This window comes from Cololabis saira, chromosome 7 (genome assembly GCF_033807715.1).
Source record: "Cololabis saira isolate AMF1-May2022 chromosome 7, fColSai1.1, whole genome shotgun sequence".
Lineage (NCBI taxonomy): Eukaryota > Metazoa > Chordata > Actinopteri > Beloniformes > Belonidae > Cololabis > Cololabis saira.
In genome coordinates, this window is record NC_084593.1 from 9808899 (window position 1) to 9835942 (window position 27044).

At 39.3% G+C, this 27044-nt stretch overlaps 2 protein-coding genes across 12 annotated transcripts in view; both read right to left on the reverse strand.

Moving 5' to 3' along the window:
* prom1a (prominin 1a) overlaps positions 1 to 9931 on the reverse strand; it is a 162444-nt gene extending 152513 nt beyond the window's left edge. For all 11 annotated transcript variants that reach the window (XM_061724787.1, XM_061724783.1, XM_061724789.1 and 8 more), the window contains exon 1: positions 9427 to 9931. In XM_061724787.1, coding sequence (XP_061580771.1) covers positions 9427 to 9676 — 250 coding nt within the window. In that variant the 5' untranslated portion in view covers positions 9677 to 9931. The remainder of the gene's footprint in view (positions 1 to 9426) is intronic.
* An 8378-nt stretch (positions 9932 to 18309) lies between these two features.
* The window catches only part of tapt1a (transmembrane anterior posterior transformation 1a), a 35395-nt gene continuing 26660 nt past the window's right edge, over positions 18310 to 27044 (reverse strand). The window contains exon 14 of the mRNA XM_061726146.1: positions 18310 to 19326. Within this exon, the coding sequence (XP_061582130.1) occupies positions 18989 to 19326 (338 nt within the window). The 3' untranslated portion in view covers positions 18310 to 18988. The remainder of the gene's footprint in view (positions 19327 to 27044) is intronic.

The following is a 27044-nucleotide window of genomic DNA, read 5'->3' on the forward strand; positions in this document are numbered from 1 at the left end:
TGGGATCAATAAAGTATCTATCTATCTATGAGTTTAGTTGTGGCTCCCCCTCTTTCTTTGTCACCTGGTGTGATGATAGTTTTCTGGACCTAATTGTCTCAAACAAAAGCGATTATGGTAGGCAGGAAACAAGAACAAGAACTTCAGGCAGAACAAAACTATTTGCAGATCTAGCATCATACATAACAAAGAAGTTGAAACTGTTGAAGAATATAAATAGTTGGGAACCGTGTTTGACGCAAAGTTAAAGTAGGAGCGGGAAAGGAGAGCACAGGATTCATCGTTTGTGTAGGCCGAGCTCTTTCAATGTTAGAAGGTTCTACAAGTCTTTTCTTGCTCATTTATTGAAAGTCTTAACATTTTCTTTTATTCGTTGGTTTAGTGGTCTTTTGTTAAAGTGTTAAAGTATGCTCAAAGATCACTGGTGTTCAGCAGAGAGAGCTGGCGTCGCTCTGGGAGCGTCGGGTCATCCGGAAAGCTAAAGTTTGAACCAGAAGCACGATTTATCTTCTCATTTTACTCTCATGTCTTCAGGTTAACATTATCAGATACCTGCAACTAAAACTGAGCAGTATTCTGACATGCAATCCGACTTTTTAAATGTGATTTTTATTTTAATCTGCAATTCTTGAGCCTCTCTTAATTGATTTGATCTTAGTTTTGTTTTTTATTGGTGTCAACTGTCTTGTGACTGTACTGTACTGAGGAATTTTATGTTTAGATTTGTGTGTAGACTGAAGGAGTCAAAGAATTCTTTAATTATGGCCTTAGAGACTACACAGAGCGATACAAGGTTCTCCTCCTGTTTCTGGAAACACTGGAGGAAATGTTAGTATGTTTTTAACTAATTTGAACGGCACAAGTGAATCTCTTTCTCTTTGTTTTTAATGTCTGTATCTAGTTTTGTATTCTGGACCCAGTGTCTGCAAACAAAGTTTATCTAATCTTGACTTTAACGTACTTGCGTACTTTTATTCTTGAGTGTTCCTCACAGTTTGTTTTTCCTTGTACTGATCTTGCACTCGCACCACAGGACTCTGGTGTTCCTGTGGACGTGTGCGACCTGACGTGGAATAACTCAGACCTGTTGACTTTGCAGTTTGTTCAAGTTTGTCCGGTACCCAACCGAGCATCTGCAATTAAACTTCCCTTCAAGGGACTAATCAAGTATTCTGATTTTACTAAAACAACACTAGCCATTTTTAACCTTAAAAGACTTGCAACACACCAATATCACATTCCTGCTGGCGTCCCGTCACACAAACAACACAGAAGGGGGGGGGGTTGTTTTGAACCAGACACACCAAGGAATGAATAACAGGCTGATAAGCCTTATGGAAGTTTACGTGTTGCTTATTATCCTCTTAAAGATGCAACGTGCTCCAAGTGTGACGTCAATGGGGACAACAAATGATGACTGTATCGATGCAGAAGCCATAATCAATTCTGCTTATCAATCCAATTCTTTGTTGATTCCCTTATTAATTTCAGACCAAGTTTTAAGTCGGGAATCACATGTTTCGAACCTAAAAAAAAAACGGATTTAATGTCTCAAATTCCAAAAAGAAAACTTATAACAGGTCAGTAACGAAACATTTCTGCACGTTAAAGATACACACACCCGGGAACGTGTCACTCCAAAATAAACATCTCAACGAGTCATGTTTCTGTTTTGCTTCATGCATTTTCAGCACCTGACAGTATTGATGATGATCAAATCTGTGATTCTAGTGATTCATGATATTTGATTCAGTTCTCACTTCCAGATGGCCATTGAAAATTTTAGTCAAACTCAAATTTTACTCAAATGCACTGCAAAGTTTGGATATCACAGCTCCACATCAAACATGGCGTATCACCTGAAAATGGTAAGCCAACTTACCTCGTCCGTTTTGACAATACGAACATTTCATTAGATCGAAAAACTATTTAATATATAGCAAATCGGCGACAACAACCCTCCTCCCAAAAAATAGACGAATTTTAGTCGAAATTTGAGCACTTTCTTTGGCCCTATAGTTGAAATAATTACAAATAAATAACTTTTGTTTTGTTTTCATTTTTTGTGAATAGATGAAAAGTTTCCAAGGTCTGTTTTGTTCATAAATCAATATTTTGAGCTCCACGGCAACAGCAAGAGATATTGATCCTCTTAACTTTCGAAAAACTTGAAAAATCTCACAGATGCACGAAGAAGATCCCAGCCATGTGAGGAAAAATAACTAATATTTACATAAAAAGATGGAAAATATAAAAAAAAAAACTTTCTCAACATCGAAAATAATGTATTTAAAAGGCTGAGCCTGACTCCAAACACAACTGCTGAGACTGGATCATCAGTACCGTATTGCAGTGGATAATGAAATGGTCAAAAACGAGCTAAAAAAGGTATCAGAAATAAACCATAACTTTACAACTTTAGATTGTCCGTCTCAATCCTAAGTAAGTCTATGTTCAGTCAAGATCTCGGGCAAACTTTTCCTCCTTGGAGCAGTTTCCCTGCAACCACTCGGCTTTAAGTGTCAGATGTCACGCAGACGCAGAGTTCTTCCATCTCCCTGACACGTCTGAATAAAAGAGGCAGGACGCCAGAAATGTGACAGACATCTTGTTTTTACATCAGCTTGTGTATTGATTTGCTGCACTTGTGTGTTGGCGAAAGAGTGGGTGGGTGTGATGAACACTCATGTGGTCTTCCACAAAACACCAAAAGACTGACGGAGGAAAATGTGACGGAACGTGTGTCGCTGTTTATCTTAATTTATTTCTGTCCATCAATAGACATGTGTTGCTTCTTTGCTGATAACGGGTCGTACGAGCTCACGGTTTGATGAAAGTGTCCGTCAAATGAGACAAACATTTGTGAGACAATAAAAGATGCCATAGAGAATGTGATCAAGTTAAATCCACACTAAGGTTATGTTCATCTTGCGCCAGAAGACCGTAAAACAGAACCCTCAAAGTTGAATAATTTGCACTTTGTAGTCTTTTGGAACTATTTGTGGTTGAAATTTTTGGATTTCACTACGTAACTGGCCAGGTCGCAGTACCGTTGAACAAATTCGCAATGTTAGAATACTCGTGGAAAAGTATCTCCAGCACCAACAAAAGGTTCACCATGTCTTCATAGATTTTAAAAAGGCGTTTGACAGAGTCTGGCATGAGGCCTTCTGGTCAACCATGAGGAAGTATAATATCAACAGCAATAGGGCTGTTCGATTTTGCCCAAAAATAAAATCTCGATTTTTTTCTCTCAAAATCCGATTACGATTATTTTGTGAATTGACAAAAGGCAAAGAAATGATTTCAAATATGCTGTTTTTTTATTGAACATTTGCCCCATTGGGCTTTAAGTGCAAACGTTGCTCTTACTAAACCAAAAATGAATGAATAAAGTGCAAAACTCTGTAAAATAAGTTGAAAAAAAGTTTTAAAAAATATAATAAAATATAAAGTTTTATCTCTGAAAAAAAAAAAAAAAAAAAAAAAAAAAAAAATCAGCAAATCAGCACTTGCAAACATACAGTAAGTTATATTTCCAATTAAATAAAACAAGACATTTTCTAATTAAACTAAACTGGGTCTTTGCATGCTAAATAATAATGCAACCCATGAAGGAGGTAGAGGTGTGTCATGTCAGTCATGTTGCAGGTATTGAGAGGTATTTCCATCAATCATTAATATGGTATCAATCATTAATATGTGTGCAGACAAGGTAAAAAATAAATAAATAAATAAATAATTAAAAAAAAAAAAAGTGAAAAATCGATTTTACGATTTTCACGTTTTAACATCGTTCTAATTACATAATCGCGATTACGATTTAAAATCGATTAATCGAACAGCCCTAAACAGCAACTTAATCAAGGTCATAGAGAACTTGTACAACAAGGCAACAAGTGCAGTCTTTTTAACAACAATATCGGAAACTGGTTCAGAACAACAGTCGGGGTGCGACAAGGATGCCTACTCTCCCCAACCCTCTTCAACATCTTCCTCGAAAGATTTATGAACGATGCTCTGGAGGACCACTTCAGAACAGTTAGCATTGGTGGCAGGCCTATCACCAACCTGCGGTGAGCCAACGACATCGATGGACTAGCTGGAAATTAATGTGAACTTGCTAGCTTGGTGGAACAACTGGACAAAGCCTCGACCAACTTTGGCATGGAGATTAGCGCTGAGAAAACCAAGATGATGACCAACAGCAAAGAGTCATAAAAAGAAAGAAATAACGGTCAAATACTTGAAAGTGTTACAAAATTCAAATATCTAGGCTCAATAATCTCCGACGAAGGATCAAAGCCTGAAATACTGTCCAGAATAGCCCAGACTACAGCCGCTCTGACCAAACTTAAACCCATCTGGAACAATAAGAACATTGCTATTAGCTCTAATGAAAAATTAGGTGCTATAGAAGACTACTTGGTATCTCATATAAAGATCATATCACAAATAGGGCTGTTCGATTAATCGATTTTAAATCGTAATCGCGATTATGTAATTAGAACGATGTTAAAACGTGAAAATCGTAAAATCGATTTTTTCTTTTTTTTTTTTTTTTAACCTTGTCTGCACACATATTAATGATTGATACCATATTAATGATTGATGGAAATACCTCTCAATACCTGCAACAAGTGCCCCATTGGAGAGGCTCTTTAGTGTAGGAGGGGGCGTTGTAACATGCCACCGGGCATCCCTCAAGCCAGATGCCGTAGACCGGCTCGTGTTCCTTGCAAAAAACTTGCAAATGTGAATAGCAAATGTAATGACTGACATTACACACCTCTACCTCCTTCATGGGTTGATTATTATTTAGCATGCAAAGACCCAGTTTAGTTTAATTAGAAAATGTCTTGTTTTATTTAATTGGAAATATAACTTACTGTATGTTTGCAAGTGCTGGTTTGCTGATTTTTTTTTCAGAGATAAAACTTTATATTTTTTTAAACTTTTTTTCAACTTATTTTACAGAGTTTTGCACTTTATTCATTCATTTTTGGTTTAATAAGAGCAAAGTTTGCACTTAAAGCCCAATGGGGCAAATGTTCAATAAAAAAACAGCATATTTGAAATCATTTCTTGGCCTTTTGTCGATTCACAAAATAATCGTAATCGAAAATCGGATTTTGAGAGAAAAAAAAAAAAAATCGAGATTTTATTTTTGGGCAAAATCAAACAGCCCTAATCACAAATGAGGAAGTGAGAGGAAGAATCGAAAATGCCATTGGACCACATGTTGACCTTCTGACCGTCGCTCGACAACGGAAACTGAGATGGTATGGGCTCACTACTTGCTCATCTGGCCTTGCCAAGACCATCATGCAGGGTACCGTAAATGGGGGCAGAAGGAGAGGGAGGCAGAAGAAACGCTGGGAAGATAACATCAAAGAATGGACGGGACTTGAGCTGAGCGACACTTTACGGAAAGCTGAAGATAGAGAGGAATGGGAAGCTGTGGTTTGGAGATCCGCTGCTGCGCCCCTGGAGCTTTAGTTGTGTTTCCTGGGTCATAAATACAGCTCGGAAACTGCTCTTTATTTAATAGATATTCTTTATCTTTATCGAATTTGTTGTTAAGAAAAATAAAAATGAGAAATAACACACTGGTATAGGAACAATACTCTGTGTCCGCTGATACCTAAGCCCAGGCATCAGAACATCTCTCGTTTAGACTGGCTGGAACTTTTGTTGGAACGTCTCTTTCAGACCCGAGTTATGTCAGACTGCTTCCACCTTTCAATAGCAGCACAAAGACTGGAGCAGTTTGAAAGCAAACAGAGATCCTTTTCTTATTACAATTACAAGAAAAGCTTAAGGTCTGACCTCCAAAAAGGTTGTTTTTTTTGTTTCTTCAGAGTCTAAAAAAATAAAAAAGGTTTGATGGTGAAAATTCAGCCGAGTTATTAAACAGGTTTGAGAAGACATTTTCATTCCACATATATCTAAAAAGTCTTGATTCAAGCCCTTTTTATTTCTTTACAGCATTTGAATCAATCCATCATGTTCTTCTCAGATCTAATGAGCGCTATAGGGACATTAACAATTAAGGCGATCGGCCAAGAGGTAAGAGTAACGCAGCCGTCAGGTTTTTGTTGGTATATTCAGCTCTCTTCATGAAAATGTAATTCCCGACAGTGCTGCCATACAACAGCTGTAAGGGCTTCCCCGAGAGCAACCCCCCCCTTCCAAAAAAAGAAAAACACATACAATCTCTGCTTTTAAAAGCCTACCATTTTTTGACCATAATAAACATCATGATTAATTTAAACATGTGCTTTTTTCCTGCCAGTGCAAAAGCAAATGAACAGCATCCCAAATGCAAACAAGAGAAACCCACTTTTTCTGTTTGCTTCATACATTTTGGAGTTAAAATTACCCAGTTCTGCAGCTCAGAGTCTCCATTTAAATAACTGCGATGAATAAGAAACAAGAGAACTATGAACATCTGATCCAAGTGAGCGCTCTTTGTTGGTTTAGATAATTAATACACATCCTCCCACAGTTATTGGACTACACAAGATAAATGGGTGTATATATACACATACACACATAAATAAAACTGTTCAGGGTGAGTTCCTACAGGACTGTCTCAGAAAATTAGAATATTGTGATTTTCTGTAATGCAATTACAAAAACGTCATACTTTCTGGATTCATTACAAATCAACTGAAATTTTGCAAGCCTTTTATTATTTTAATATTGCTGATCATGGCTTACAGCTTAAGAAAACTCAAATATCCTATATCAAAAAATTAGAATATTCTGGGAATCTTAAACTGTAAACCATAATAAGCAATATTAAAATAATAAAAGGCTTGAAATATTTTAGTTGATTTGTAATGAATCCAGAATGTATGACATTTTTTTTTTTTTTTTTTTTTTTTTTTATAAATTGCATTACAGAAAATAAATAACTTTATCACAATATTCTAATTTTCTGAGACAGTCCTGTATATTGCTCTTCTCTGAGAGACTTTTGAGTCCAAATAAATTGAGATATAACTGTCAATCAGATTTGATCTGAACACAGTGCAAAAATGAGCAGATCTTGTTAAGCTCTGTATTTCTTTGGTCATCTTTTGAGTAGGGGGTGTGTGTCATACTTTCAACATCTGATGGAAGGAGGTTAACGCTACAGCTTACATGAGCCTGAAGGGGAGAAACAGCCACATTCCCCTCAGGCTGAGCCGAGGTCTGCTCTGACATCTGCAGCACCTCCGGCCACAAACCAGCCGAGTGGAAACCACTCCACGTGAAGATCCTCTCACTGACTTGTCTCATGGATCCATGTATCTAACTCGCGGTTATGTGTGCCATCAGATCACACAGAAACACGTGTTGTCATGGAAATGACAGCTGGGGAATATGCCAGAGGTTTTGCTGCAAATCAGCTTCAATCCATCAAAAAGAAACAGCAGAAGCAGATTGCTGGTAGGAATGGGCGATATTTTACCGTTCACGATAAACCGTCAAAAAAATTCCCCACGATAAGAATTTGTCATCTCGCGGTAAAAACGATAAATTCCAGTTGATGAGGTTTTTGTGTAAAACTGATTTATGGTTCTGTGTTAAATCCACGCAGAAGGAAGGAAGGAAGGAAGGAAGGAAGGAAGGAAGGAAGGAAGGAAGGAAGGAAGGAAGGAAATGAGCCTGAAAGAAAGAAAGAAAGAAAGAAAGAAAGAAAGAATGAAATGAGGCAAAAAGAAAGAAAGAAAGAAATGAGGCAAAAAGAAAGAAAGAAAGAAAGAAAGAAATGAGGCAAAAAGAAAGAAAGAAAGAAAGAAAGAAATGAGGCAAAAAGAAAGAAAGAAAGAAAGAAATGAGGCAAAAAAGAAATGAGGCAAAAAGAAAAAGAAATGAGGCAAAAAAGAAATGAGGCAAAAAGAAATGAGGCAAAAAGAAAGAAAGAAAGAAGGAAATGATCAAGAAAGAAAGAAGGAAATGATCAAAAAAGAAAGAAGGAAATGATCAAAAAAGAAAGAAGGAAATGATCAAAAAAGAAAGAAGGAAATGATCAAAAAAGAAAGAAGGAAATGATCAAGAAAGAAAGAAGGAAAGAAGGAAGGAAAGAAAGAAAGAAAGAAAGAAAGAAAGAAAGAAAGAAAGAAAGAAAGAAAGAAAGAAAGAAAGAAAGAAAGAAAGAAAGAAAGAAAGAAAGAAAGAAAGAAAGAAAGAAAGAAAGAAAGAAAGAAAGAAAGAAAGAAAGAAAGAAAGAAAGATTTCCGTTGATGACGTTTTTGTGTAACAAACAGCGGATCTGAGAGCGAGATAGAAAGGTGGAGTTGAATTGCTATTTCTTTTATCGTCATTTTTATCGTTATCGGGATAAATGCCAGAAATTATCATGATACATTTTTCAGTCCATACCGCCCATCACTAATTGCTGGACTCAAATATCAATGAATTTCTGCAATAAAGACAACGTTCACTGGCTCCAGATTCTGACTGGCATCAACATTAAAACACACCCCTGGGGGGCTTTCTAATCAAATTAAGGGCATTTATCTGCTGAACTGCTGCTGATGAGCAAGTGTGGTGTCACGTGACGCCCATGTTCCGCCTGAACCCATGAATGGATTCAGAAGAACCACGCAGTGTCCACTCCTGCCTGCTCCACGGGATTAGTCCACGAGCCCCCTGAACGCTGGTGACAAACTCACTAAAGGGCCAACGGCATATGGCGCACGGGGCTTATGGGATTACTCAATTAACAAGGTGACTCGGACAGCTTCTAATCTGCAAAATGTTCCGTCGGAGTACAGACATAGGCCATGATTCATAGAGGAGGATCCGCGTGTTTTCAGGACGCGCAACCCAATTAAACGCACCCGTTGCGTATCTGGCTATGTGTGCTTAAAGCTGTCAGGTCTGCAAAAGTGGAGAGCCACGTGTGGGTTTCTGGTCCTACAGACCTCCAACCACGTCCTACCGTCAACCAGAGGGGTGTTAATTGTGGCCCAACCTCATAAAAGCGCAACTGTGTGCGTAAAACAACACCTTCGGCGTGACTTTGTGCGCGAATTAAGGCTGATTTATGGTTCCGCGTTAAATCGACGGCGTAGGGTACGCGGCGACGTGCACGTACGGTGCCATTGGCTACGCGTTGGTGTAACGCGGGACCATAAATCAGCCTTTACGCACAGGGACGGACGCAAGTGGACGCGTTTCCAGGCAGAAACCCTGGACAGCTACAACCCAACAAGGAAGAATTATTCATGAAGCTCATTAGATAATATTTGTGCGCAAAAATATGTTGTTTTAAAGAAAGAAAAGTGTATTTTGGATCAATGAAACAAGTAAAACAACAACAGATGAGCCTTATCTTTGAAACCAAATAGTGACACCTCTTTGCTCCTCGTTTTGAAATCAAAAACGGCTCATTTTACGCAGTGTTATCAGTCAAGCTCGGGGATTTCTTACCGTGCGGGAACGCGTTGGGCTGCACCACGTGCAAAAAAGCGTGCACAAAGTGGAAGAGAATCCCTATAGGTCCCGGTTCGTAGTGGGCCAGCGTCTCGTAAACTCCCGCGGGCACATAACCGAAGTCCAACTTCCCCGGCGGGGGGAGTCTCCGGGAGTCCGTGTCCTGCCGGAGCTCTCCGGACGCGCAGAGCGCAGAGAGCAGCAGCAGGATCAGGGTGGTCCAGGTCCAGGTCCCCGTTCTCCACATCGTGTCCAAACTAAAAAACTGCGTTGAGATACAAAAGCCGGACTCCAACTGGCTTCTTATCAGAGGAGAAGGGAAGAAAATAGATCTAAAAGTGTCCCGGAGGATGGACGGCAGCTCTTTAAGTGCTGCTGCCCACGGAGCGGGTCGTGCTGAGCATCTCCCCCCGCGGTGTGGGGGCTCCTCGGCCGAGCGGGTGGTCCTCTCCCGGGTGATCCTGTGCCGGGTGATCCTCTCCCCGTCTCCAGTCCTCGAGTTTCAGCTCCGCGGACACGAGCGCGCCTGTCGCTTTAGCTCCGGCTTCTGCGCGCACGGGCCACGGGGACGCGCCGCGTCACGGGAGCGGGCGGGGCGCGCTCCCGGGAGGTCTGGTCCAGAGCTCCTCCTGTTGGAGGGGAATGAAGATGTCACACCTCATTATCCACCCAATTTGCAGTAGATACATGTTTTTAAATCCAAAATAAATAAAGAAAAAACCTACAATTGTCTACAGTTCATTCCATAAATAAACATGGTCTTTGCCACTCTTAAATTTAAACCTATATAGTTAGTTTTTATTATTCAGTGTGTTTATCTAGTGTAAATCCTAGGAAACGGATTACAATTATACACCTTCATCATGATATCCAAGTAAAAGATTTAAGAGAAAAAAATGAAGATTAATTTGCAAAGTTTGTGTGCTGTGCACATTTAAAAACATGGAATGATTTGTGAATCTCATAAGGCAAGTTTATTTATCTAGCACAATTCAACACAAGGTAATTCAAAGTGCTTTACATCAACATTAAAAGCGGCAAGACATAATTAGACAGTAAATAACAAATAAAATGAAATAAAATTATGAGAAAAGAAGGTAAAATAATAAAAAGCACAAGTTGCTGAAAACTAAGGGCAGTAGAGTTCCGCAGGTACACATCTCATTCGCGGTTTTCAGAAAGTATTTAATTTAAGAGTACGCTTACATGTAAGTAATACATAAATGAAATAAAATGATGAGAAAAGAGGTAAAATAATAAAAAGCACAAGTTGTTAAAAAAAAAGGGCAGTAGAGTACAGCAGGTAAATTTAATTTAGGAGTACGCTTCAGTAAACAGTAATGTTTTTATCTAAAGGATCTACAGTTGGAGCAGACCTCAGGTCTACAGGAAGTTTGTTCCACCGGTGAGGAGCAGAATAACTGAACGCTGCCTCACCTTGCTTGGTTCTGGTTCTTGGGAACCACAACAAACCAGATCCAGATGAACCTCAGGGGTCTGGGAGCTTCATAGGAACTAACAGTTCGTTCCAGCATGTATTTTGGTCCAAGACCATTCAGGTCTTTGTAAACCAGCAGTAAGATTTTAAACTCTATCCTTTGACTCACTGGAAGCCAGTGTAGTGATTTCATGACCGGTGTATAAAGTTAGTTTTTATTATTCAGTGTGTTTATCTAGTGTAAATATTAGGAAACGGATTACAATTATACACCTCCATCATGATATCCACGTTTTCTTGTTAAGTAAAACATTTAAGAAAAAAAATTAAAAGATTCATTTACAAAGTTTGTGTGCTGTGCACATTTAAAAACATGGAATGATTTGTTAATCTCATAAACTTAAACTTTATTCACAACAGAATATAAAACATATCAGATGTTAAAAGTGAGATCTTTTACCATTTTATCACGATTATTAGGTCATTTTGAATTCGATTAGATATTTCAAAAGTTGCAGCATGGACGATGAAAGCCCAGTGAAGTAAGTTGTACTAAGAGGAAACACCTGGAGGAACATCTTGGGAGTAATCAGGTTAATTTGCAACATATATGAGCGGTTCTATAGACCAGCTTGGAGAAGTAAATGTTTGGAGTGGAGGGCAGTGGCTGATTCCTTAACGAGACTGGAAGGAACAACTTTTGTGTTATGATGTCATTTTTTCCCAAAGGATACCACAAACATGTCTTTAATGCCTTCAGAAACTTAATCAGAAAACCAACATCTCATTTAGGCACTTTAGAAGAACATATTGTATTCTGAAAAACATTCAGTGGTCTTGTTTTCTCAAAAAAAGGAAAAAAAAGTATTTTTTTGTGGTACATAATTGCTGTTTTAATGTTTCACTTACATCACATTGGGTAATGGCTGATTGCTTTTCTTATGAATTTTACGCGTTTTTGTAGACTCAACAGTGATTTCAGAAATGAATTACTTTCAATCAGACTTTGCAGTTCCTGTAAATACACTCATCAAATATCAGCAAATAAGAGTTGCATGAATAATTTGCAAAGTCGTTCTCATTGATCAGGTTTTTTAATTTATTTTTTGATCGAGAAGAGAAACTATTGCAGGTTTTAGACTTTTGCTTTGTATTTGAGGACTTCACTGGTAATCAATGCCATTTGTTCTTTATTTGTTCTTAAACTTATGTGAATCACTTTGGCCAACCATGGTTGTTTAAATCTGCTATACAAATAAAGTTGATTGATGGAACATCTTCTGTATGAGGTCTTCTGTGGTGACAATTCCAACCACACTGACTTTCTAAACTCTTAAAGCAGCTTTGACGTTTTTGCCAGCTGTGGTGGGCTGGACGTAACTCGGTAGAGGTTAAACAATAAAAGTATTGTTAACTTCTGTATAGATATGTTAAATCTATGTTATTTAATGAACTGAATATCTCCTTGTCATTATGCAAGCATGTACACAATAAAATGATATCTATTGATGTTTTAACCCTCGGTCACTAGTGGATAGATATTTAAAAGCCATTTCCTCGTACATGCATGCATTTTGAAGGTTATGTCCACTTGCGCTGACACATTTAAAACAAAACAATGAAGGAAATATTGAAAATACTATACAAAGATAAAAATATCAAAAACAATTGCTCTGTTACACAAAGTAAAGGATTCATTGGACAACAAAGCATTGTACATTTTATATAACACTCTGATTGTTCCATATTTGACCTACTGTGTTGAAGTTTGGGGAAATGCCTGTAAAACATATATTCAATCAATTTTCATTCAGCAAAAAAGAGCCATAAGAATAATCAGTAGAAAACGATATAGAGATCCAACAAATCCATTATTCCTTCAGTTAAAATTGTTGAAATTTCATGAACTAGTAGACTATAGTATTCTGCAAATTATGTTTAAAGCTCTTAAAAAAACTTTACCAATCAACATTCAGAAAAGATTTGAAAAAAGAGAAAGCAAGTATAACTTAAAAGGAACAGAGATTTAAAAAAAAAAACAAGATTCAGGACAAAATTGATGGAACGTTGTGTTTCTGTGAATCAGTTTATGGAACAATCTGAATAAAGAAAACAAAGAATCCAAACCAAACATTACATTCAAAAGAACAATTAAAGCCTGTATGTTAAGTAAATATAATGAAATATGTTAGTTAAGTTTGATTGACATACCCATAGACGGTGGTAATTTTATTTTATTTTAGTTTTTTATTCACTTAGTTGCTGTTTTTTTTTTTTTAATTTTTAATTTATGTTATTTGTGAAGTTATTTCTTGGAAAAAGGGGCAGATCAGATAAGATTCTTCTTCTTTCTGCTCCCTTTTCATTCACAATTTAATGAATTGTTTTATTTTTTTGAATGAAATAAAGAATAAATAAAATGAAAAAAAGTTGTCAAACATTTTCCACTTTTATGACCCTTGAGGGGAATAATACACATTGATATTGTCAATAATTAGTGAGAGAACGGCATGACATTCAAGTAAATAATGTTTTCGTTGTTTGTTTTTTTGTTGATAATTCAAGCATCAGAGGACTATCTTCAACTCTTTACTTACCAGCCTGATCTCAGGCTTCTCCTCTCAAACCCCCAGGCCCCTGTACTGGGGACTCTGGTAATCAACAGGTTTTATGTGCCGTTTTTCATCCCCTTCATCCTCAGTACATGTTGTACCCAGCAGTCACACTGGACCCCAGCAGGGGGATTTATACCTGCAGTGAAGTCCACGGGGCCGGTGGGATCGGCCATGGAGCCGTCAAGTGGGCTCTGATGCCTTGGAGCACAATGAGGTCCTTGTCTTCGCTGTGGTGTACGTGGGGCCCCAGGTCCTGGAGGAGGAGGGACTCCGGTTTAGAAACCTTTGATCGCAGATCGTGAGCATCATTTTACACTGGTGACATTCGACCTGCAGAGGGGCACACGGGACCTGCAGACACAGGTGATACAGTAGGCTGAGGACTGAATTTGTTGGTGGAAAATACCAGAGGTGTCGAAAGTATTCACATTCATTACTCAGGTAGAAGTATAGATACTAGAGTTTAAAAATACTCCTGTAGAAGTTGAAGTATCAACTCAAGTTTTTTACTCAAGTAAAAGTATAAAAGTAAAAGTAATGTAAGGGGGAAAAACCCATTAAGGACAAAAGCCATTGAAAATGAATGCATCTTAGTATAATGCAAATATATTAAAGAACCATATATGTGTACTATTGAGCATTAACATGTGTTTCAGAGAGCAGGAGATATGATGACTAGTTGCCTATAAGTATTGTAATGGTGCAAAAAGTCAAACTTCAGAGGCATGTTATCATTTATCCTAACCTTTATTGGAATGTACATCCAAGTTTAGTTGCAGGAATCTGAGGGAACGGATGTAAGAACAAAACTGGACAAGAACATCTGAAACAACCACAACCAAATTCTCTCTATCCGGATGGAGCAATTTAACTGGATAGTTTTTTTTTAAAGGCCAAAATGAAATAGAGTAACGAGGCTGTTTTTAAAATGTAAGGAGTAAAAAGTACAGATAATTGCGTGAAAATGTAAGGAGTAAAAGTAAAAAGTCGCCTGAAAAATAATTACTCCAGTGAAGTATAGATAACCAAAATTTCTACTTAAGTAAGGTAACAAAGTATTTGTACTTCGTTACTTGACACCTCTGAAAAAATACTAACTGGGGCTTCAGCTCCAAAGATCTCTGCACAGAAATACTGTCATGTATTCCCTACACTGCTTTAATGTTTACTGTATCTGAACCTGCGTCAGATTTAACATGCCGCAGGGGCCTAAATGCTCCCGCATCTGCTGTGTCTTTTCTTCAGACGGCACAATAGTTGCTGTGACGGGGTTGAAGCTCGTCTCTGTTCTCAGCAGTGTAAGAAGCTTGAACTCCACCTGAACTCCACCTCCAAACAACTGCAGCACAACACCAGGACAGGTGAGCTCACCTGTAGTCTTCACCTCAGCTTATCGGAGGAAATCTAATAGACAAGGAATAAAAACAGCTCTGTTAACCATTGTACTGTGTTCGGGTCCAAACGACCTAATTCTCCTGTTCCTTCTTTCCTCCTTCCTTCTTCCCTTCCTCTTTTCTCCCTTCCTTCCTTCCTTCCTTCTCCCTTCCTTCCTTTTATTACTCCCTTCCTCTTTCCTTCCTTCCTTCCTTCCTTCCTTCCTTCCTTCCTTCCTTCCTTCCTTCCTTCCTTCCTTCCTTCCTTCCTTCCTTCCTTCCTTCCTTCCTTCCTTTCTTCCTTTCTTCCTTCCTTCCTTCCTTCCTTCCTTCCTTCCTTCCTTCCTTGACCCAAAGACAGCACAAGGGTTAAGGTTTCCATTAGTTAGGAACAGGTTTGACCCTTTTTAAAAATTTATTTTCACAAGCAAGAAGAACCCATTTCATGGACAAGTGTTTCTAAAAAAAGTGTGAAATTTCAACATTTCACATTCAGACTGAATTTTAAACATTTCTATTTAACTACTATGATCTAAAACTGGAGTCAAACCGTGCTTTTGTCTCCTGATGCTTTGATCTCCAATTCAACCAGCTAAAACGTTCATTTCATTCTGTGTTTCACATTGGCTGCGGTTGCTTCCAGTCGCTTCATGACGACGCCACGGTTCTGGCACGATTTTATCAAACACTAGTGTGGTCAAAAACAGCTGAACTGAACTTCTTGCCAGCGGTCACTTATTCTCTACTTTACACGCCAGAACCAACTCAGTCACATCAGAAAGAGCAACTGATCCGGTTTAATGGTTTATAACCTATATTTATATATATGAGGTCATTAAAGTGTCCAACACTCACATCTTCCGCTCATCTCGCATGAAGACGAGCAGTTTTACACAAATATGACTTCATATATTTATGATGGTGATATGAAGATACTTTAATTGTTGGAAAACTTTTACATTTACTCCGTTACATTTACTTGAGTAAGTTTTGGGAAATGTTGTACTTTTAAGAGTAGTTTTGAATCACTATAGTTTTTACTTTTACTTGAGTAGATTTGTGAAGAAGACTCTTACTCTTACTCCGCTACATTAGGCTACGTTGAGCTGTTACTTTTCTTTTATCCCTTTTATCCGCGTACGCGTCAATCTCATGACATCACTGGGTGATTCTTTGGGAAAAATGTTTGTTTTTGCATGTTTTGTCACATTTACACGGACTCAAACACACAGACAGAGTTTATATGAGTTCATGGGCTTGTTCTAGTTCTGCCTGGTTAAAAAAGAAAAGTACAAAGGCTTGAAATTGTGTGCTACTTGTGCTTAATTTATTTTTTATTCTGTTATTTTATTTATTTTATTATTTATTAAAGTACTTGAATTTACTTTAAGATTATTTTAATTTAAGCTATTTTTAATTTTTTATTAATTTTAATTTATTTTATTATTTTATTGATTGAATTTGCCTGAAGATGATTATTTTGTACTTTTGTCTGTTTGAATGGTTGTGTTAAAAAAATAAATCAGACGTTACTCAACAGTTACTCAGTACTTTTTTACTTTTACTCAAGTAATTATTTGGATGACTACTTTTTACTTCTACTTGAGTCATATTATTCTGAAGTACAGTACTTTTACTTGAGTACAATTTTTGGCTACTCTACCCACCTCTGGACAAGTGTTGTTTCTGAATAATTTTAATTGTCCACTAGAAAAGGATCAACCCTCTGACAAAGGAAAAAACAAGTATTTGCATTTGGAAAAGCATATATATAAATATATGTATATATAAACTGTATTTTAGTTGTGCACAATTGTCCTGCTGCACATTGTTCCTTTGAAACAATTCAACACTTTTAAGAAACAAACTTTTATTATTCAAAAGAGGCCATTTCATACAATATTATAGTCGGACTTAAATATGGAATCAAACGGATGCAACGAAGCAGGCAGTGTGCTGGCCATAAGAACATTCATCTCCACGGCTGGACTGGTTCTGGTCCAGCTGATCTCCACGGAACGCTCAGGAGAAATCCAACCGGACCCCAGAACCGCACATTAGACTAAGGAGTCGAGAGTTCATGCACAAAAATATAATTGTACCCTAAAACTTCAAAATTAGAACCATCATCTTTATTACAATAGAACAATATAAAGAACCACTCTCTTCAAAATAGGATCAAATAGATGCTATTTGTAAACATTATATACATCTTCTTTCTGCTTAAAACAAAATATCGTCTTGAAGCAATATTTAAACATTTCACTGTGTTTTATTGTGTAAAGTACCTTTTTGTTTGAAAAAAATGAATAAAGAGATGAGGGCAGTGAACTCTAGCGGATGTGACTTCAGTTTCACGGATCACGCATCATCGTTCACGATTTTAGTCAGAGATGAAAGTTTTCATGTAACTCAATTAACTTTGTAAAGGCGGCAGGATCCAGAAAGGGCTACATATCGTTATGCATCATTATAGAATTATGTTAACGAATTTGGATCAGATGAAAGAAATAAAAATCAGTTTTCTCTTCATATACAAACAAAATACCTGGCATGGCTTAAAAGTATATTCTATTTTTACAATTGGTTACACACGAACAAATGAAAGCTGGATGACATAACTGCTCTGTTATAAACTGTATATATATTATCATTCTTTTAAAATCACAAGAGCAAAACTTTGTTTCAAAAAAAGTCCATAAATCTTAAAGCACACATGCAAAAAAAAAAAAAAAAAAAAAAGGCGTTTAGTTGAGGAAGTGCTTCTTCCATCATCTGAATATGTAAACATGAGGGCATTAGTTGGAGGTGGAACGTTGAGGCGGTTCCATCAGTGCAAACAATCGAGACTCAAAAAAAAAAAAAAAAAAAAATGACACTTGTTCTCTCCCAGCGGGAGCATTTCAGTTACAACCCAGTTCTGATGATTATCTGCATCTTAAAAGATAAAAACAAACGTCAGATGATGTCACTTAAAATATACATATGATTAAAAAAAAAAAAAAAAAAAAAATGTATTTAAAACAAGAAGGAACTCAAGACGATGTGCAGACTAAGCGCTTCCGTCTCCTCAGTGTTTACATGGACGTCTACTCAACATCTGGCTGGAAGCAGCAGCTGGAAGAAGCAGCCGCTTCGGCTTCATCAGAACCAAAGCTGCTCCCGGCGCCATGCAGGCTGAAACTTATCGATAGCTGCAATAATGAAAAGCTTTTCTTAAGGCTCCAAGTTAAAATGGTTTTTCAGTCACGCTTGCAACGCTATCAATTGATAGCAGAGCATAAAAAAAAGGACTTTTATATTTCCAACAAGCTCCACTGAGGTATAGACTGCAGTCACCAGAACTGCACGTTTCACAATGTGCAGCAACTCTATTAACAGTGTTTACTCACCTTTCTGGTTTGTGACCCTTTAAAGTTAACGCCCCAAAAAGTGAATGTGTTTCTCGTAATTCACACTTAAGCATTAAAGGGTTTAAATGTGCAGAGATGGATTTTTCTGCTTTATACACAGGAGGTACTGATTTGCAGACGGGAACTACTTTTTAAAGTTTCTTCCCCTTGGATTCTTAAATAACCTCAGAACCTGCGCACGTTACTTGCGATCTGATATGCTGATAAGTATTTAAGAATAAACTTCAACACTTGAACGGAAACTATTCTGGTGTTCACTTCAACGTCAGAAGAAACGTTTCTGACTGCAGTGTGGATTTCCTCTGCTCCTGGTCCCAGTGCTGCTGGGGAAGTGCCTGCGCGCTGTTCACGCTCGCTCACACACAAACACACCTAAACTCTAACGATTAACATTCAATTATTCCAAAGAGCGCTCGCTCTCACAGACGTACGACGGTTCATCCCAACAACTCGGTTGTCACATTCACACTTTTAGACTCCGGCAGGTTCATCAGGCAGCCAAAGTTTTCTCTGTCAAACTTCTCAACTTCAGGCGTGGGTGACACCAGAATCATCGGATCGTCTGACACGGTGTGTTCATGGGCACAATCTCACTATATTGGCACCGACTTTAATAATCAGCTAGTCTGCTGCTACCGACTGGTAGAGCCCGGTCGGGGGGCGCTGCTGTCCGTCTGTCTGTCCTGAGTGGTTACGTGCTGCATGTGCGTCCGTCGCCGGTCAGTCGATCCGGTTGCCGCAGATGGTGAAGCGGTCGATCTCCAGCAGGTCTTTGTTGGCAGTTCTGTGCTTTGTTTCCGAGGCCTCGAGCGGCTCGCTTTCCTCTTCCTCTTCCTCGGAGACTGAGGCTGCGGGCGGTTGGAGTTCGGGTTGAGGTGATGGAGCAGGAGGAGGGTCGGCGGGGGCTCCGGGGGAGGAAGCATCGGTGAGCAGGGAGGGGAACAGGTCAGTCCTGGGGGCCGGCTGGGTGGTGACGGAGGAGGAGCAGGAGGAGGAGGAGGGTGGTGGTGCCGGGGGGCTGCAGGGCGAGGCCGGACTCACCACCACCTTGGATTCACCTGTGAAGAACAAGGAGCAACTCATTTAGAGGGGACCTATTATGAAAAACAAGTTTTCTCTTGCTTTAACATATATAAAGTGGTCTCCCCTCAGCCTGCCAACTCAGAGAAGGAAGAAAGCAACCAAATTCTGCAGTGCCTGTACAGCAGGGACGTGTTGTCAGGGGAGGCAGGTGAGGCAGAGCCTCCCCTGTCATCATGACAAGTAAAAAAATAAATAATTATAACATCAAATTTATATTAATATTTGTCCACTGATCTTTATGTATGACTAATTTCGAACATTTTTTATAGTCAAAATCGCTGAATTTGCCTATTTCCTGTTCAAATACGGGGCTGAAACGTGAGGTGCGGCAGCAACGAGCCGAGCCTCTGATTGCGCAATCCATCACAAACTGGGTTGATACGTGCGATTGGCGCGTGCTGGTTGCCGTATCTCTGCATGTCGCCAATATAAAGTTTTGTCAACGCCGTTTGCTCACGTACGAAAATAAGGAGGACTTTTACAACAAAGTAACAGAGGTTTTTGTGGCGAAGGACAGGCACATGGACTTCATTTACAAATAAAAGTAAGACCACACTTTCAATCTTATAAAAAAGAGATTAGACTAAGAAAAATACAATAGAATATTTAAAAAAAAAATTTTGGCCTTAAATAAAATATTCTTTGTTTTTCTTTTCATGCTTTTTGTTGAACAATCTGTATTAAATTGATTAAACTATCAGAATTAAACGTTTTAAAAACAACTGAATATTTCACTAAAGGTCAAAATTTAAATCTGTGGTTTTGTACACCAGTCTATACTCTCATTTATGTTGTATGAATTATAGAATTGCGACGGCCTATACACGGAGGGTGTAGAGCAAATGCACGTTTTTCTTACCTTTACGTATCTGTAATATGTACCGTGTGTGCACGCGTGCGTGTGCCCGTGTGTTTTTTTGCAAAGAATGCTGATGAGATATGAAATAACCAGTAGCCAATTGAAAAAGCTACCCTTTTTGGTTTATATATTTGTAAATCTGACACTAAAGGAGTCAGTGCCTCACCGCACGTCACTGCTGTACAGCCGCCCGGATGAGCCGTCCAGTGTCATGTGGCTTCTACGAGCCGTTCAGATTCTGCTCCCGTCGTTACGTAACGGCGGGCGCGATTTACATAGGTTGGCCTCCGATGCGTGAAACCACGGCCACAACTAACTCTGGCCGGAACAACAACAACTCCGCCGGCCGGAGCTTCCGCCATTTTTTCGTAGCGGTGTATCGCGTCATTCAGGCAGCCAATCAGCACAGAGCCTCATTATCATAGCCCCGCCCACTCAGAATCCCGCATAGATAATGAGGTTAGAGAATGGGAAGATAAAGACATGGTTTAGAGGCTGAATTTCTAATTTATTTAGCAAAAACAATCAAAAGCTTGTTTTTAAGACATTCAAGGCCTGTTTAAAATAGGTATTAGATGCCATAATAGGTCCCCTTTAATGTAAGTATTGTGTTAAATGTATTTATTTTATTTATCCTATTTATTTATTCAGCTTTATTTATTTTTTTGGCTGCTGTCTCTCTCCTAAAATAACCATCATTCTCATACACACGTGCATACATACATAAACGCACCCACATACACGGCCACATAGAAGAAATCTGAGCAAAAACATTGACTTTGTTGTTTTGTACTGTTTTGTTTGTTTTCTAGTGTCCCCTCTTGTCCTGTACCTGTATGCGTTTTTTGCTTTGCGCATTTGTATTTTTACCTGTTTTGTATTAAATAAATAAAAAAAAAAGAAAAAGAAAGGAAAAGTATCTTGTTTTTCTGTGCATATGTTAGTAGTTCTTGCAAATTGACTTCAAAACTGTCTTTTACGGAGCACCACTACTGACATAATTACTTTAATAAGACAAAATATGGGAATATTATAATATTCTGGTAGATAAACAGCGTGGGAGTATTTTTAAGTGTGGGAGGGAGGAGGACTGTTCACTCCGACTGCCTGTAGTGACGAGTGCGTACGCTGCATACGTCTGTTAAGGTTAACACAGCTGAGGCGGAAGGTAAAGCTTTGATTTACCCGTCCGACTCTATCCCAGCCTCCGGCTACGCTCACAAGCTGTGGGCAGTTACCAAGGGAAGGAAGTACATAACACGCATCAGAAGCAGCGTTTTCAGAGGAGTGACTCGTCCAACCTTTAGGGATGGGGGGGGCTCAGTGATCCAGAAAGGATTCAGGGCAGAGCCGGAGCTCCTCCGCATCAAAAGGAGATAAGTGAAGCGGTTTGGGCACCTGGTCAGATTAGCTCCCCGTTACGCCAGAGGAGGTGTTTCAGACTTCTCCCACTAGAATGAGTCGTGACACTGATTCCATGACACTGATTCATTTGAATCAGGTGTGTTTGAGCAGGGACGTTAAAAAAAAAACAAAAAAAAACATGCAGGACAGCAATCTGTGAGGACTGGAAGGGAGAAACCTGCCCCAGGCAGAGCCGGATTATAACTCTCAGTAACTTGGGAAGGTTATAGGATGTGGCTGGGGAGACGGAGGTCTCAGGAGTCCCAGCAGGAAAGAAGAGAGGGAGAAAGAAAGAGAGAGAGAGAGAGGGGAACAAAAAGACTTATCAGACAGAGCTACAGCTCTTTTGATGAGTTGGTTTAACTCGTCTTGTTATAATGACTAGAACCACAGCGAGCCCACAGACTTTGTTCAAGGTTCTCGTTGCCAGGAAACTAACAGCAATTCCAGTAGGCAATTGTCATCCATCTATTTATTTAAATTCTGCACTCATCAGTAATCGGGTTGTGTCTTAAACATTAAAAAGCCTAGTGATGTAGTGGCTCATACAAAAAAAACAAACAATTATTCACATGGAAAAACCATGTTTGGCTTGTGGGCTTCTGTCATCACAAGCAAGGAATGAGGAGCTGGATTTTGAACTTCACAAAAACTCTACAAATCAAGCATTAGTTGGATTAAACCTTTAACTTCAGGTTATTTTCAGTGTCAGTCCATCTGCTCTTAGACCTCATGAACAACTGTTTTGTCGACGTGGAGAGCAACAACAAAACACGGCTCATCTGCAGCTGCTCCCAGTATTTAAATAACTGGATCTACAACATTTTCAGTCCGTTGTGAATTCGTCTGAATCTTTTATTCCCTGTTTTCTGAGGACAGACGAAACCAACCTCTCTCCTTCCTTCCTTCCTTCCTTCCTTCCTTCCTTCCTTCCTTCCTTCTGCTCTCTCCTTCCTTCCTTCCTGCTCTCTCCTTCCTTCCTTCCTGCTCTCTCCTTCCTTCCTTCCTTCCTTCCTTCCTTCCTTCCTTCCTTCCTTCCTTCCTCCTGCTCTCTCCTTCCTTCCTTCCTTCCTTCCTTCCTTCCTTCCTTCCTTCCTTCCTTCCTTCCTTCCTTCCTTCCTTCCTTCCTTCCTTCCTTCCCTCCTTCCCTCCTTCCTCCTGCTCTCTCCTTCCTTCCTTCCTTCCTTCCTTCCTTCCTTCCTTCCTTCCTCCCTTCCTTCCTTCCTCCCTTCCTTCCTTCCTTCCTTCCTTCCTTCCTTCCTTCCTTCCTTCCTTCCTTCCTTCCTTCCTTCCTTCCTTCCTTCCTTCCTTCCTTCCTTCCTTCCTTCCTTCCTTCCCATTACAAAGAGTGAGGAGCTGGATTTTGAACTTCACAAAAACTCTACAAATCAAGCATTAGTTGGATTAAACCTTTAACTTCAGGTTATTTTCAGTGTCAGTCCATCTGCTCTTAGACCTCATGAACAACTGTTTTGTCGACGTGGAGAGCAACAACAAAACACGGCTCATCTGTAGCTGCTCCCAATATTTAAAGAACTGGATCTACAACATTTTCAGTCCGTTGTGAATTTGTTTAAATTTTGTATTCCCTGTTTTCTGATGACGGACGAAACCAACCTTTAAACCCGGCTTAATATAAATTCGTCTTCACTTTCTGTTGCATATCTATGCTTGTATACTTTCCCATTTATTTCAGAAATGTCAGGAAACAAAACGAGGGATGAGTTTTGAGTAGCATATATAGAGAAGAGAAAGCCCCACGCGGTCAATAATAATAATTCCTTCCTTCCTTCCTTCCTTCCTTCCTTCCTTCCTTCCTTCCTTCCTTCCTTCCTTCCTTCCTTCCTTCCTTCCTTCCTTCCTTCCTTCCTTCCTTCCTTCCTTCCTTCCTTCCTTCCTTCCTTCCTTCCTTCCTTCCTTCCTTCCTTCCTTCCTTCCTTCCTTCCTTCCTTCCTTCCTTCCTTCCTTCCTTCCTTCCTTCCTTCCTTCCTTCCTTCCTTCCTTCCTTCCTTCCTTCCTTCCTTCCTTCCTTTTCTTTACAAGGAGTGAGGTGCTGGATTTTTTACTTCACAAAAACTCTACAAATCAAGCATTAGTTGGATTAAAACTTTAACTTCAGGTTATTTTCAGTGTCAGTCCATCTGCTCTTAGACCTCATGAACAACTGTTTTGTCGACGTGGAGAGCAACAACAAAACACGGCTCATCTGCAGCTGATTCTAATATTTAAAGAACTGGATCTACAACATTTTCAGTCCGTTGTGAATTTGTCTACATTTTTTATTCCATGTTTTCTGATGACGGACGAAACCAACCTTTAACCCCGGCTTAATATAAATTCCTCTTCACTTTCTGTTGCATATCTGTGCTTGTAACTTTCCCATTTATTTCAGAAATGTCAGGAAACAAAACGAGGGATGAGTTTCGAGTTGCATGTAGAGAGAAGAGAAAGCCCCACACAGTCAATAATAATAATTTCTCCCTTCCTTCCTTCCATCCTTCTTTTCTCCCTTCCTTCCTTCCTTCCATCCTTCCTTCTTTTCTCCCTTCCTTCCTTCCTTCCATCCTTCCTTCTTTTCTCCCTTCCTTCCTTCCATCCTTCCTTCTTTTCTCCCTTCCTTCCTTCCATCCTTCCTTCTTTTCTCCCTTCCTTCCTTCCATCCTTCCTTCTTTTCTCCCTTCCTTCCTTCCATCCTTCCTTCCATCCTTCTTTTCTCCCTTCCTTCCTTCCTTCCATCCTTCCTTCTTTTCTCCCTTCCTTCCTTCCTTCCATCCTTCCTTCTTTTCTCCCTTCCTTCCTTCCTTCCATCCTTCCTTCTTTTCTCCCTTCCTTCCTTCCATCCTTCCTTCTTTTCTCCCTTCCTTCCTTCCTTCCATCCTTCCTTCTTTTCTCCCTTCCTTCCTTCCATCCTTCCTTCTTTTCTCCCTTCCTTCCTTCCATCCTTCCTTCCTTCCATCCTTCCTTCTTTTCTCCCTTCCTTCCTTCCATCCTTCTTTTCTCCCATCCTTCCTTCCATCCTTCTTTTCTCCCTTCCTTCCTTCCATCCTTCTTTTCTCCCTTCCTTCCATCCTTCCTTCCTTCCATCCTTCTTTTCTCCCTTCCTTCTTTTCTCCCTTCCTTCCTTCCTTCCATCCTTCTTTTCTCCCTTCCTTCCTTCCATCCTTCTTTTCTCCCTTCCTTCCTTCCTTCCTTCCTTCCTTCCTTCCTTCCTTCCTTCCTTCCTTCCTTCCTTCCTTCCTTCCTTCCTTCCTTCCTTCCTTCCTTCCTTCCTTCCTTCCTTCCTTCCTTCCTTCCTTCCTTCCTTCCTTCCTTCCTTCCTTCCTTCCTTCCTTCCTTCCTTCCTTCCTTCCTTCACAAGGAGTGAGGAGCTGGATTTTGAACTTCACAAAAACTCTACAAATCAAGCATTAGTTGGATTAAACCTTTAACTTCAGGTTATTTTCAGTGTCAGTCCATCTGCTCTTACACCTCATGAACAACTGTTTTGTCGACGTGGAGAGCAACAACAAAACACGGCTCATCTGTAGCTGCTCCCAGTATTTAAAGAACTGGATCTACAACATTTTCAGTCCGTTGTGAATTTGTCTGAATCTTTTATTCCCTGTTTTCTGAGGACGGACGAAACCAACCTTTAACCCCGGCTTAATATAAATCCGTCTTCACTTTCTGCTGCATATCTGTGCTTGTTTACTTTCCCATTTATTTCAGAAATGTCAGGAAACAAAAGGAGGGATGAGTTTTGAGTTGCATGTATAGAAAAGAGAAAGCCCCACGCGGTCAATAATGAACCAGACCTCTGCAGCAGATCTGAAGCTTTTCTGTCTCGGCTCACAAAGACATGCACCCACCTGACTGCTCGTTTAGACTGCAGAACGCAGAGAAACAATTTAACAAAAAATACCCAAAAAGAAAATATAGACGTGTACGAGACGGACCGTAAAACCGCACAGCTCTCATTACAAACCTCCGCATTATGTTAAGGGGAAAACACTGTTAAGTCTTTTCCATTTTGACAGCAGAGAACAGTTACATTAGGAAAGTCAACCAAACGGAATAATTCATCATAACAGAGAGATCTGAGCGAAGCGGCATTAGATATTAAAAGTGTCGTCACCAGGGACCACCGCCTCGCCCCGGGGTGTCTGACTATTACAAATCCCCGTTCTAATTGTGGATAGAGCTCAACACACACTTTACTTTACAAATAATTCAAAATCAAATTGAGGACATGGGAACAGACCTATAATGCAAGATCTAGTTCTACCTAAATAATTCACCTGTTGATGGTGAAGAAGCATCCGCCTGCGATCAAACGGTTCCGTCTTCTCTGTAAATGTATTTACTTACACAAAGATTATCCTGCAATATATTGTTGCCTTGAGAGGTTATAAATCTTACATTTAAGAGTGATAATTTCTAGTGATGCACCGAAATGAAAATTTGTGGCCGAAACCGAAAATAATAATAAACACTTGGCCGAATACCGAACAATACGGTTCTTCGCAGTTTTTCATTTATTTTGCCAATTTTTTCACCATTGCATAAATCAAATAAGTTTGATTAAGGCATGCTTTTCAAAGAAAAAAATCTTTTATAAAATTACAAGGTAGAAAATATTTATTGAACATAAAAAACTGAACATTTTTTAATTTCCCAGCATTATGTGGTTTTGGTTCCTCCTCCTGTTGAATGTTAGGTAAAATTCTTATGTGGTTACCTTTCTGTTGGCCAACGATTTATGTTTGTGTTGCGCAACCGTTACGGGAGCGGCCAGTCTATTTCCTTATATTACAACGCCTTTATTAATTGTTCGTTTGTTTTCCCACTTATTCCACCGAACACCGAAAGTGTTTTTTTGCCATTTTCGGCCGAACAATTTCGGTTACCGAACAATTTCGGTTACCGAACAATCGGTGCATCACTAATAATTTCTTTGCCCCAACTTGTCTTAAAAATGTTGGTTGTATTTGTAAAAAGCTGACGGATGGAGCTTGGTTTGCCACCTGACAATATCTGCATCTTCTCTGTGTTTTCCAGCTCTGAACTGAGAGAGCTGCTTGAACGATCTTCTGTCTTTTCTCTTTCAAATAAAGTGGAACCACTTAACCAAGAGAAAAGTATAACACTGCAGCAGGGTTGAGGTCGTGCACACACCAGAACACTAGTTTCCTACTCTCTGAGGAGAGGAATGATTAATAAATCTGAATCAACAGTTTGCATAAATGTGAAGCACAACGTTTAGAAACTAAAGACATGGATTTACACAAATTTCAAATCAGCACCAAGCTGCAATTGTTTTTATCCTCGTTTTTCTTCCGACGAAATGAGGGCCTTTTTTCCCCCTAAACGTGCCCAAAAAGTCAACAAATTTTGCACACAAGCCATGCCTGGCGAAAAATTTGATATTTAATCGTTTGCATTAATGGGCGT